Source organism: Symphodus melops (assembly GCF_947650265.1).
Source record: "Symphodus melops genome assembly, chromosome: 6".
Lineage (NCBI taxonomy): Eukaryota > Metazoa > Chordata > Actinopteri > Labriformes > Labridae > Symphodus > Symphodus melops.
In genome coordinates, this window is record NC_136696.1 from 2,345,151 (window position 1) to 2,357,181 (window position 12,031).

A 12,031-nucleotide genomic window follows, 5' to 3' on the forward strand; every position below is an offset into this window, starting at 1 on the left:
ACAAACCTACGTTTTATTTTTTTACAACAAAAGACGGAGCCAGCATCCATCCATCTTCTTCCTTCTATCCAAGTACAGGCTAAATCAACCCAGACTCCCCTCTCCTCTTTTTCCAGCTCCTCACGGGGGGGGGGGGGGGGAATTCTGAATCATTCGCAGGCTAGAACAGATACACAAGCGTATGAGTTGGGCGTGCCTGGAGTGGCGTCCAGGAGCCGTCCTGACCCTCCCTGACGGGCTCCTGCAGGAGAAGTGACATCCTGGTATCTGAAGTCTTATTCTTCGAGACATGACTCAAAGCTCATGACAATCAACCGCTAAATCCAGAGCTTTGCTTTGGGAGCGTGAATAGCTTAGCTTAGCTTAGTGGCTATATTGCTACCGCATGTACAGAGGCTGTGGGTTCGAATCTGATCTCTGCCCTTTGCTGCATGTCATTCTCTACTTATCTGTCTTTCCACAAGTGAGACTGCACAGTGTTTATGCCAAGCATTATTTAAGACTATTTTATTTTTTCTCCCTTTATCTATTTATTTTTTTATTGTTTTTTTCTTTCTTTTCTTTTTATTACTTTTTTTTTTGTGCCATTGACGCTGTTTATATTTCCTGTTTCCTGTTTTTGAGCTGCTGTAAAAAACACATTTCCCCCCATTGGGGGATCAATAAAGATTATTCTTTTTGTCTTTCTCAAGCTGTCAAATTAATTCAACGTGAAAAGGTCCCAACATTCAAAAAACAAAAAAAACAAAACCTTGGTCTTCAAAGTGGAGACTGACCGGAGAGCGTCTGGAGCGCGGGGAACAGAAGCTGTTTTATTTAAAGCGCTCTGTGATTAACTCATGAAAACAAACTATAAGATGAGAAATCAATCACTGTGAAGTCTCCTGGAAATATTTTAATCATCTATTGAATTGAAATGTAGCAAATTGAATTTAAAGACACCAAAAACATTGTTTTTAAAAGGCGTAAAAACACATCAGCCTTCCTTCTTTATTTTGTGCTTTTGTGTCTGCATTATTTTTTTTTTCAAAATAAAACAGTTTTCTTCATGATTTTTTCTAAAAAATAATTCTGATCAGGTGATCAGGGTCGTCTTATCCTTGGACGAATATGGTTTACACAAAATCAATAAATCACCTGAAATGTCAAAAGGTCGTCTTAGAAAACAGCTGCACAGGAAGCCAAGTAAAAGCAGAACACCATAAATTTATTGTGGAAAAAAAAGCAACATCGGGAAGAAGAAAAGTCTATCCTGGCACATTGTTCTTCTGTATATTACAAAAAAGAGGAGAAAAAAAGCTACAAATCTCCATAATTTATACAAATACAACAACTTTCAAAAATAAATCTTTAATTTAGTAAACGCTCTGTGGACAAGTTTCTGCAACAACCCACTGCTGAAGATCCCTGAGCAGAGACACAGAGTGAAACACTTCTTTTTTACATCTTCACTCGAGTATCGACGATTCTCAGCGATTTGTTCAGAAACACTTTATACACACAGGAGACACCAGGGGGCGCTGTGAGTGTGCGGGACAGGAACCAGTGTGAACATGTGAACGCATCACCGGTGACCACGACATCACGACAACACCGTGCAGCGTTAACATCGACGTGACGGAGAGATTTACTCGCGCAGCTGCAGTACGCACATGAACAGTAGGGGGCAGTGTGGAGGCAGCGAGGACGCGTCTGTACTAAACCTCAGTGACGTTTTTTTAAAACATAAGACACTAAACATATTGAAAATGGTGTTTGGAATCAGAACATTTGTAAGTTGTCTCGTGGTCATTTTCTGAGACTGTCTGTATTCTGCGCCGTAAAGTCGATCTGATCGGTTGCTGCGGCGAATTGGAGATTTAACTACTTTGGGTATTTTCAATAATCAGCAGACTCTGTTGAACATGTACAGAATTAAACATCCAAAAAATACATTTCAGATATTTTGTGTGTGTCGTGTGCATCTAAAAGACGCTTTTAGCTGGTTTACAGTTTAACGGCGTGCATGGAGGACAGCGTATCGTGGACGCTCAACAGTAACCTCCGTTGAGCGTCCGCCATGTTGCTAAATATGAATGCGATGAAGCCTGAGTGGCGTCAGGACTGAAGGGGGGGGTGGGGGGGTTTGGAAACCCTCCTGACACACAGCTTCACAGCGCCCACCCTTCAGTCAGGTTAGCCACGCCCCTAATTATGCACAACTGTTGATCCTCAAAAACCCACGTGGGTGTGGCTAAAAACGAATCGTGTGTGTGTGCAGACAAAGACGAGTAAAAACGTGAGTTCTACTGTTAAATCATTTTTTTGAACGGGTGTGTATGTGGCTTCCTGTGCTTCTGCAGCCAGCCTCTAGTGGACACTGGAGGAACTGCAGGATTTTACACTTTACAGCATCGATTGCTGCTTGGTGTCCGCACATTTGTTTTCAGAGGTATCATCGTCCAATCACACGGTCCCGTTCATGACGACGCAGCAGCCAGACAAGCGAGTGCACATCTCCCGCCCTGTAACGAGACACGCGTGCATGTTTCAACGTGACGTCACTGCTCGACTTCCTTCATGTGACAAACACAGTGCCAGCTGGTTCTGTTGCCCTCGAAACACAAAGCAATAACTTACAAAGTTCTTCCAAAGTGAGGACGCAAATATTTCAGCTTTGTGGCCAATAAACACAAACAAACAAACACGGTCTTTCTCCCTGGAAGCTGCTGACGTCGATAAACCGAGAGATGTTAAGAACACAGAATATATACAAAACAAAGGAGACCCTTAAGACTGCCGGAGACACACGTCACGTCACGGACTAAACCGGCCCGGTATCTGAGCTTCCTCTGTGAGTCGGGCTACTTTTTTGCTGCATGATTTTCTGTATACTATACACACTGTAAGTATATATTAGATTCATTCTGTACAAACACGACGCAGGCGTTACAACATTTTCCCTCATGTCTTTTAGCATTGCTCTGTCGGAGACGGACGGCGTGTGGCGTCGGCGTAGTGTCCCGTATTTTGGTTTGATCTCCGTCGTCCGCTCGTCACGCACATTGACCACGTCGACGTGTACCTGCCTCCTTCCTTCTGCGGCACTCCCAACCGGAGTTAGCTTAATATATTTCCATTTATAGCTTCTTTTGTTACCATGGCGACTTGGCTTCTTCCCTCCCTCCCTCAGTGCAGAGCAGGAAACGGCGAGCGGTGGCCTCTGTGATGGCTTCTAATGAATATTTTCCCTTTTTACACTAAATATCACAACTCCTGCTACACATAGCTTTCAAAGATGATGCTAATTGTCTCTTTTTTTTTTGCGCCTGAAATCTCAAAGTGAGGATGTGGACGTAACTTAATTAACATGATTCATTTAGAGCTTTAGGATGGTTTCCAATTCTCCCTGTTTTACCAAATGTCTCTTTATGATCACGTTTGAACATGTGATCAGGTTTCGTGTCGCCCTGCTGAGGGCGGGGTTCCTTCCCTCGGAGGGACAAAACAAAGGGATGCAGCTTTTGTCACGTCCAGTTTAAGTGCTGCAGTCGTCAAATGAAAAGTGTTTCCTGTGAGAGGACGAGCTGCTGGCCCCGCGGAGCGTGCACAGCTCGGTCATGAGAGGAGCCCCCCCAGATGTGGCGTGCAGAAGGCAGGTAGGCGGGCGGGCGGGCCGGGCTCAGGGCCCGCTGGTCCTCAGGCCCTGTTTCTCCATGATGTTCCACAGCTTTCGCAGGTTGGACTGGGTGATGGAGTCATCTGGTTTCAGCTGCAGCGCTCGGAGGTAATTGGCTTCGGCTTCCTGCAGCTTCCCGTTGAGATGGAGGATCGCCCCGAGGTTCATCAGGGCGGCCGGATACTGAAACCAGAAGAGAGTCTGACGTTAGAACTCAGGGTAGCCTTTGGACGCCGGGTCCACAGCGTCTTATTATTTAGTTTTGTTTTACGAGTCGAGTGTTTGCAGCAGATAGCGCCCAGAGTCTTTTTTTTTTTTTTTCGTAATGAGCGCCTTTTTTCTCCGCCCCCTTTTTTTTTAATAGACACAGCTTTACAGCTAATTAGGCCACACCTCCTCCATACTGAAGCCTCCGCTCTCCTAGAGCAACACACCTCCAACCCCTTTGTAAACACAGCTCTGACAACAACACAGCCAGCAGGACTCCAGCTTCTCCCTCACTGCAGACAGTCAGGACTCACACACACACGTTCACACACACGTTCACACACACATTCACACACACATTCACACAGGACACGCTGGTGAGTTATGAGATATTTATGTGTAAATCGCAAACACATTTATTTGCCCTCCATCGACGGCCTGTTTGGATAAAAGAACGATTTAATCAATATTCATCTTTTAAACATCAGAGGCCTCCGAATACACACTTCAGGGTTCACATCATTCAGAGTGGGAGCGGGGATTTGTTTTTCATCATGCAGACACATCGGATTCAATCTCTGGACTCCAAACAAGCAAACAATGATCAGAGGGAAATCAGGATATGAGGACGAGGAAGCGTCGGAGGGAACGAGCGAGGAAAGTTATCGAGTAAAAAAACCAAATATAACCTAAAAGTAAAACTTTTGAGGATTGTTCTTTTAGTGATCCCAGCGGGGAAAACGTGCTGTTGCTCTTCGTTATTGAGAACACACACACACACACACACACACACACACACACACACACACACACACACACACACACACACACACACACACACACACACACACACACACACACACACACACACACACACACACACACACTCAATCACCGCCATCCTCGTTCACGCACGACCTCCACCTCAGCGGCGAGGAAGTGTGGACAAATCCTGCTCACGATCCCGTGTGCTCTTTTTAAAAACGCTTTACAAACGGTTGTTTGAAACACACACACACACAGACCCCCCCGCCCCGCCCGCCCCCCCCTCGGATGTCCAGTCCTGCCATCGCCACCGCCGCCGCCGCCGCCGCCGCGAGGCAAAGTCATCGACATGAAGAGGAGCGGTGAATCACGCAGGAAAAAGCTCCAGATCACTTTGAAAGTTTCTGAGTACGCAGGCGGAGAGAGGAACAACATCTGATGTCCATTTTGTTTGGACGTGTGGAGAAGACGTCAGCGCTGCAGTGGAGCTACTGTTTTACTGCTTCAGACGCTCCCAATGTTTGGAATCACATCCCATGGAGACGAGGAATGCTGAAATGAACCAGTCCCATCATGTGGCCTCTCTGCTGTAATTATCACCACATAAATCACGTCGCACGGCACATGATCCTGTTGTTCCACAGGCCTTCATTTCTTTGTCATGGATTATTAACTGATCAGAGTCACTCTCACAGAAACATGAAAAGCGTTTTATGAATGTCTCTAAAGATCTGCGGAGCGTCGAGGCCGAGTGAAGCAGCGACGACAGCAGGAGGAACAGAGAGAGCAGAAAAAAGGATCAGACGAAGCTCGCTGATTCATCACGACAATAAAATCAGAGGAGACATTAAAACCTACAAATGACTTCCATCCATGATGCTTGATGCATGTTAAAGGGAGTTATTTGTGGTCATCTTTATTCCCTCAGTGCTCCGTCTGCAGCCCCTCCCCTCTTAAGCCACGCCCCCTCACTTACACACACGAGCGCCCGTTGCTCCAGAAGTGGAAGAAAACGACGTCGTCTCATGTCTCATTCAGCGGTGACTAAACTCTCAGTATAAACTCTGTCAGTGGTGACGAGCTGTGAGACAGGGAGGCCTGTGATTGGTTCATCAGAGAGCAGGGAGGCCTGTGATTGGTTCATCAGAGAGCAGGGAGACAGCGAGGCGTGTGATTGGTTCATCAGAGAGCAGGGAGGCCTGTGATTGGTTCATCAGAGAGCAGGGAGACAGCGAGGCGTGTGATTGGTTCATCAGAGAGCAGGGAGGCCTGTGATTGGTTCATCAGAGAGCAGGGAGGCCTGTGATTGGTTCATCAGAGAGCAGGGAGACAGGGAGGCCTGTGATTGGTTCATCAGAGAGCAGGGAGACAGGGAGGCCTGTGATTGGTTCATCAGAGAGCAGGGAGACAGGGAGGCCTGTGATTGGTTCATCAAAGAGCAGGGAGACAGGGAGGCCTGTGATTGGTTCATCAGAGAGCAGGGAGACAGGGAGGCTGTGATTGGTTCATCAGAGAGCAGGGAGACAGGGAGGCCTGTGATTGGTTCATCAGAGAGCAGGGAGACAGGGAGGCTGTGATTGGTTCATCAGAGAGCAGGGAGACAGGGAGGCCTGTGATTGGTTCATCAGAGAGCAGGGAGACAGGGAGGCTGTGATTGATCGGCACAACCTCTGGATGTTGCATGAATCTCCCTCGCTCATTAGACGGCTCCACCCTCGTCTTAAAACGCTCGAATGTCACGGCGTGATGAGCGCTGGGCGTGCGATCAGATCTGAACTGAAACAACAGGCCGAGTAGTGATTCATCTCTCAGAGGGAGAATCAAACTGTCAGACTCTGCGACCATCCTTTATGTACCTTAAACACTCGGCTCACGTTCACGTTTGGGCTGCTTTAGATCGACTCATCAGCTGGTTTCATGAAGTGCAAACACATCATTCACCAGGAGTAATCTATTCCTCGTGTTCCTGTTCTTTCCCCTCACAGCTTTGGCCTCTAATGCTCGGCTAATTCTGAGGCAGTTTGCACTATAATTAGGTTGTGTTTGACCTTGCACTCAAAGGTCAAACCACAGAATTACAAGGAGGGATCCGTCTGCAAGCTAGGAATGTAAACTGCAGGTGGACGTGAGGACATGACTGATTCTGCCATGGAGACAATGTTATGAGAATATCAGCAGACTCAACATGAAGATGAGAGTTTTCTACATTTTTAAAGTCAACCTTCAAAGTTTCACATCAGGCATTAACTGGCTAATCACAATCAATTAAAGTCTGAAGTCACTGTTTTTAGTTTGTTATAGAAACAACCTATAGTAGATCTGAGGTCATGTGGTCATGTGGTTCCAGAGAGATCTCAGGGGTCTGCATTGAGCGAGCATGTGGGTAATGTAGGAAGGGGCGGGACCATTCACGGATTTGAAGACAGTTAAATGAATTCTTTGTTTTTATGGGTTGAAGGGAGATTAAAGTGTTTCTGTCAGCATTCGAGCTGCAGCATCCTGGACGAGCTGGAGCTGATTTTTCAAACCTTCAAAAAGTGCGTTACAATAATCTCATCGACTAAAAATAAAAGCACGGACCAGGTTTTTAGGGGGAATCAGATTGTGAAGCGACTCTGTCTCTGCTGTATGAAAATAAACGAAGCCAACCGAACGTTTGTAAGCTTCTCATCCCGGGGTGATGTACGGCCTTTCTTCTTCTGCCGAGGACTTAAAACTATTTAGTGATTGAATTAGAGTCCCGTCGATGTTGACTGTCACCGAGGACAGACACTGATGAGTCTAAAGAGACCTCATAGACCCCTCTATCCGGACTTCTCTCTCAGTGCAGCTGCAGCTCTTTCACTGGAAGCAGACTCCCAACCTTTCCTCACCAAATCCTTTCTCCTGCACTTCTGGACATCTCAGGCTTCAGTGATTTATATCCCTACTCCTCACACTCATAACACTCTGCGAAATGTTCCCTCGTCAGAAGCTTTCATTTTTTTCCCTAATTTCCTGCCGCTGTGTAACCTCTCTGCCTCCGAACCCTGCAGAAAGCTGGCGTGCAGCAGCCGAGGAGAGGCCAGATGTGGAGCGTATTAACCTGGACCGTAAAGCAGCACATGCTACAAAGACTGTGAGAGTCCGGAGTTGAGCTGGAAAGACCTCGCCATTACGGCCTCAGATTGGCATTAAGGCAGAAAGGATGTGCAGACGTCAGAGATCCACCAGCAAACCAAACATCCGACGGGATTTAGCCCGTCCAGAGACTGAAGGACTAAAGCCTTTGAATGGAGGCAATTGTCCTCTCTCACTCAGAGAGCGCTCACACATGGGCTTAATAAGAAACATCAGGGACCTTTGGAGAGGGAAGAGTCAGGCCGCAGTAAAGCATGAAATGACAAATGAAGATGGACAGGGTACATGGCTTAAGTCAAGTCGTATCGGAAAGAACAAAGAATAACAGTAAAGAAGATGGATGAGGATGCTGAATTACAATCGTGCCTCAGCTGTAAGTAATATTAATGGGCGAAAGGCATCCGAGCCAAAGTGACCAAGTCGGTGCAGAGAGGGGCCTCGGTGTTTGGATGAGGACAATAAAATGGCTGTTTGTGCAGTAAGAGTGTCCAAGAAGCCGTCCTGTGAAAGTGACCGAACAAACACAACCGCGGGGCCTTTAAGAGGCAGCTGCTGTTTCACACAGACCGCCTCAATGGGAGGGGCCTGTTTAAGCTCGCTAGGTATGGAGCGCACGCCAAACTCCTCCCACAGGTCCCAGATTTTTTTTTTTTTTTTTTTTAAAGTTTTGTTTTCGGCCTTTTTGCCTTTATTGATAGAGGGAGGACAGTGGATAGAGTCGGAAAGGGGGAGAGAGAGTGGGGAGAGACATGCGGGAAATGGGCCACAGGCCGGACGCGAACCCGGGCCGCCCGCGCGCGAGTACTGAGCCTCAATACGTGGGGTCGCGCGCACTGCCGCTGCGCCACCGGTGACCCCGCAGGTCCCAGATTTGACTCCGGTCCTCGGCTCTTTGGTGCACGTCAAGTACTTCTCTGAGGACGCAGCTCACTTCGACGGAGAATCACGAATCTGTGTCCTTCTGCTCGTGCACGTTGTGTTTAACTTTATATCACAGAGATAAAAAAGTGTTTGTGATAATTGTGAACCGTTCAGCGTCGCAGGAGCCGAGCTCTTTCTGAAAGGTTTAAAAACTTTCGTCTTGAGCGCTTCGAGCGGCCGCACAAAAAAAAGAAGGTGCGCTTCTTCTCCCGGCAGACGCTTTCTGCTTTTTTCTCTCTTTGAAAACAACTGAAAAAAATGTTCCTTTCTGTTCAGAAGAAAATGTGAACATGTGGCCTTAAAGGGGCAGACGTTGTGTTTTCAGTGTATTTCGGTCACAGGCCTTTGGGGGACGCCAACGCACACCAAACCAAATTTCATGAATTGAATTACAGCAAATCGAAAGATAACCAACAGCCTAAATATCTTTTGCAACATATTTAAGAAAACAGCTTATTTGCATCCAAAGCTTTGAGGAAAAGATTTTTGTTTTATCTGGGTTGAATTAAAATACACAAGCGACTGGCGTGCACATCTGCACGGAGAAACACAAAGAGGATCCGAGCTTAGTTTCATGTTTCTGTGGACATTTTGACTTTTAGCCCGAGCTTTTGTTTGTCATTGTTTGTATACGTTATAGTTCATTGTGTGCACTCAGAACCAAACTTCATTGTCTGCTTAATGTTGTCCAGATCTCTTCTGATCATTAATCCCGAGCTGATTCCTTCTAATCAAAACACAGAACAAACAGGGTGACCGCACGCCAAACATGTTTCCCTCCCTCGCTCAAACAGCCCGACCCCCCTCCTGCCAGAGCTTCTAAGACTGGAGCCCATTCATTCTCAACATGTCAGAGTCCGGACCGGGTGTTATTATCATTATTCTTTCCAATCTACTTACCTTGGCTCGTCCTTTGAAGTCGGTGATGGACGCTACACAAACAAACCTCTGCGCTCAGCAGAGAGGCAGCCCTCGTTTCCTGAGCTCCACTGACAATGAGGGCCGTTGTGGCGAGGCAGACTGGGCCGTACCCTGACTGCGATTGGCTGAGTAAATAGTAATGGGGGATGATTAGCTGGTGGTGGCTGTACTCACGTTCGGTCTCAGGCTGGCTGCGTGTCCGTAGTACTTCTCGGCGGCCTCGTTCAGGCTGGCTTGTCTGCAAGAGAAACACGGAGAGAGGCGCTCATTACTCATCTTTATTGCTGCTGGCTCGGGATGAGGCCTTGAACCCTGCGTGTTTACTGGCACTCAGGGGTCAGCGAGAAAATAACATGAAGGAGCAGCATGAGGGATGAGAGAAGCCCATCCAATCTCCTTCAGCTCTCTCTCTCATCTTTCACTCCATAACGTCTGAGCGCAGCAGTGCAGAGTAAGCACTTTGTGCTCTAATTGAACCTGGAGGTCAGGACTTTTGGCTTCTTGGATACTTGAAGGAAACTCAGGAATATTCACTGTGCATTTCAGATTCAAGCCGGCGGGGTCGAGTCTGGTTCCAGATGCTGGATGAATGCAGAAAACTGAAAGTGGAAAACACAGAACATTTAAAGGGGTACTTCACCCTTTTGCCCTTACCCTTATTTTTTTATTTTTTTTAAGATTTATTTTGGGGCTTTTGCTCAAAACCTGGCAGCATTTTTAATGGTCGTGCATCCAGCGCTAACTTTCCACTGAGGCGGGAGCGTTCAGTGTTTCTTCTCTGAAAGGACGCCATGATGCAAACATCGTCATTCTGCGTCATCGGAGGATGTTTTGGTTAGCAGGGATGAAACTACATCGCCAGTTCCTTCTCATGTTTTCTCATGTTTTCACGGGACCTCACTAAAAGCAACGTCCGCCATCTTGCTAAGAAGCTATGCTAACATGCTGAGAAGAACCGAGAATGGGGACCAAAAAAGTACGTTTCAACATCAAACTGATGCTGATGAAGAGGATTTCACACGCAGTCGAGGCCGATGGAGGAAGGGGAGGCGGCTGCAGCCTGTCGGCGGCGTTGAGGACGAGGAGCTGTTTGTTTTCTAAACTTCTGAATCGTAGAGCAGTTTGGGTCCAAGAGGAAATCGACCCCCGAGCACGTGATGCGTGTGTGTGTGTGTGTGTTGGCTCAACTTTGAGAAATCCGATTTTAAGATTACAACCGGAGGAACATGAACTGTACGGACTGAGAGAAAGCAGGACATCAGAGTCGATGTCACAGACGCACCAAAACCAACTGAATATGTCAAAGTGACAAAAACGCACTTCGAGCAGATGGCTTGTCGGCGTGACGTCCCGGAACCGAAAATACTGGATGTTCCTGAGGGCATAAAATCTGCAGCCCGAGCAGGAACGCCTGATATTAAAAGAATTATTCCAACCCCCCCCCCCCCCCCCCCCGCTCTGCCTACTGTTCTCCTCAGACCTGTGGCTCCTCTGTGACAGGACCCTTCCTCTTATTAATGCTCACCTTTGCGGCCTGCAGCTGCATGCTTTGCACTCATGGTAACTGTTTAACTCTGACGAAGTCAAGGGCAGGGTGGACGCCGGCGGGCGGCTGTGGAGCCCCCTGAGTCGTAATGATCAAAGGGAGAGGGGGGGGGGGTCTTTGGAGCCACAGTTTCACTGAGGCTGTCGCAGCCTATTAAGGGTTGATCATCGACATGAAAGGAGAACGCTCCATGGAGGCAGGGCCAATGTAAACACACACTGTGACTGTTTGGTTTGAGAGACACTGTCTGATGTGTTAAAATATACTTTTAATCAATGAGTAAAAAACTTCAGCCACATACGACGTCGTCAAGCTGTGCTCGCTTTAAAGAAGTGCTCAAAGTGGAACAAACAAGCAAATCACTGATTTTGTTTAAGGAAAAAGCTCGAGCCTCGACCAATCAGGGAGCTTTGTTGAGGCTCCCCCTAACGTTAGATTATTCCTCCTGTGATTGGTCCTATCAGGTTTTTGGACAGACTGGATTCAACACATCACAATTCTCTAAGAATTCGGGGTAGTAAGCGGAGGACCAGACCAGCAGGGACCCCTGACTGATTAAACATCTGAAACCAAAGCAGAGACCTAAAATGTGCAACGACAGTAGGAGACCTCCCTACGGGGGGCCCCATCCTGCTTTTACTGCAGAGGAAACCGAAGTTTGTCTTTGAAAGTGAAAAAGGAAAAATGAAGAGGAACGATCCGTCTGAAGGAGAGAAAAAGGAAACAGGAAGACGTGATGGGGATGAACGAACGCTGGTTGGAGGGTCCCTGGTTTATTCTTCCTTCAGGTACCAAGAGACTCCAGAACCAAGACTTGAATCACAACCTTCTGGTTCCCAACCCGGGTCCCTCCAGACCGAGTTGTAAAAGTCATTTTAGCTGTAATAGTTTAA

The 12,031-nt window shown here is 47.3% G+C and overlaps 1 protein-coding gene across 1 annotated transcript in view; it reads right to left on the minus strand.

Moving 5' to 3' along the window:
- Positions 1–3,560: 3,560 nt before the first annotated feature.
- Positions 3,561–12,031, minus strand: part of tmtc2b (transmembrane O-mannosyltransferase targeting cadherins 2b) — an 84,563-nt gene continuing 76,092 nt past the window's right edge. The window contains exons 11-12 of the mRNA XM_079346021.1: positions 9,767–9,830; positions 3,561–3,841 (exon numbers count right to left, since the gene is read on the minus strand). Coding sequence (XP_079202147.1) covers positions 3,662–3,841; positions 9,767–9,830 — 244 coding nt within the window. The 3' untranslated portion in view covers positions 3,561–3,661. The remainder of the gene's footprint in view (positions 3,842–9,766; positions 9,831–12,031) is intronic.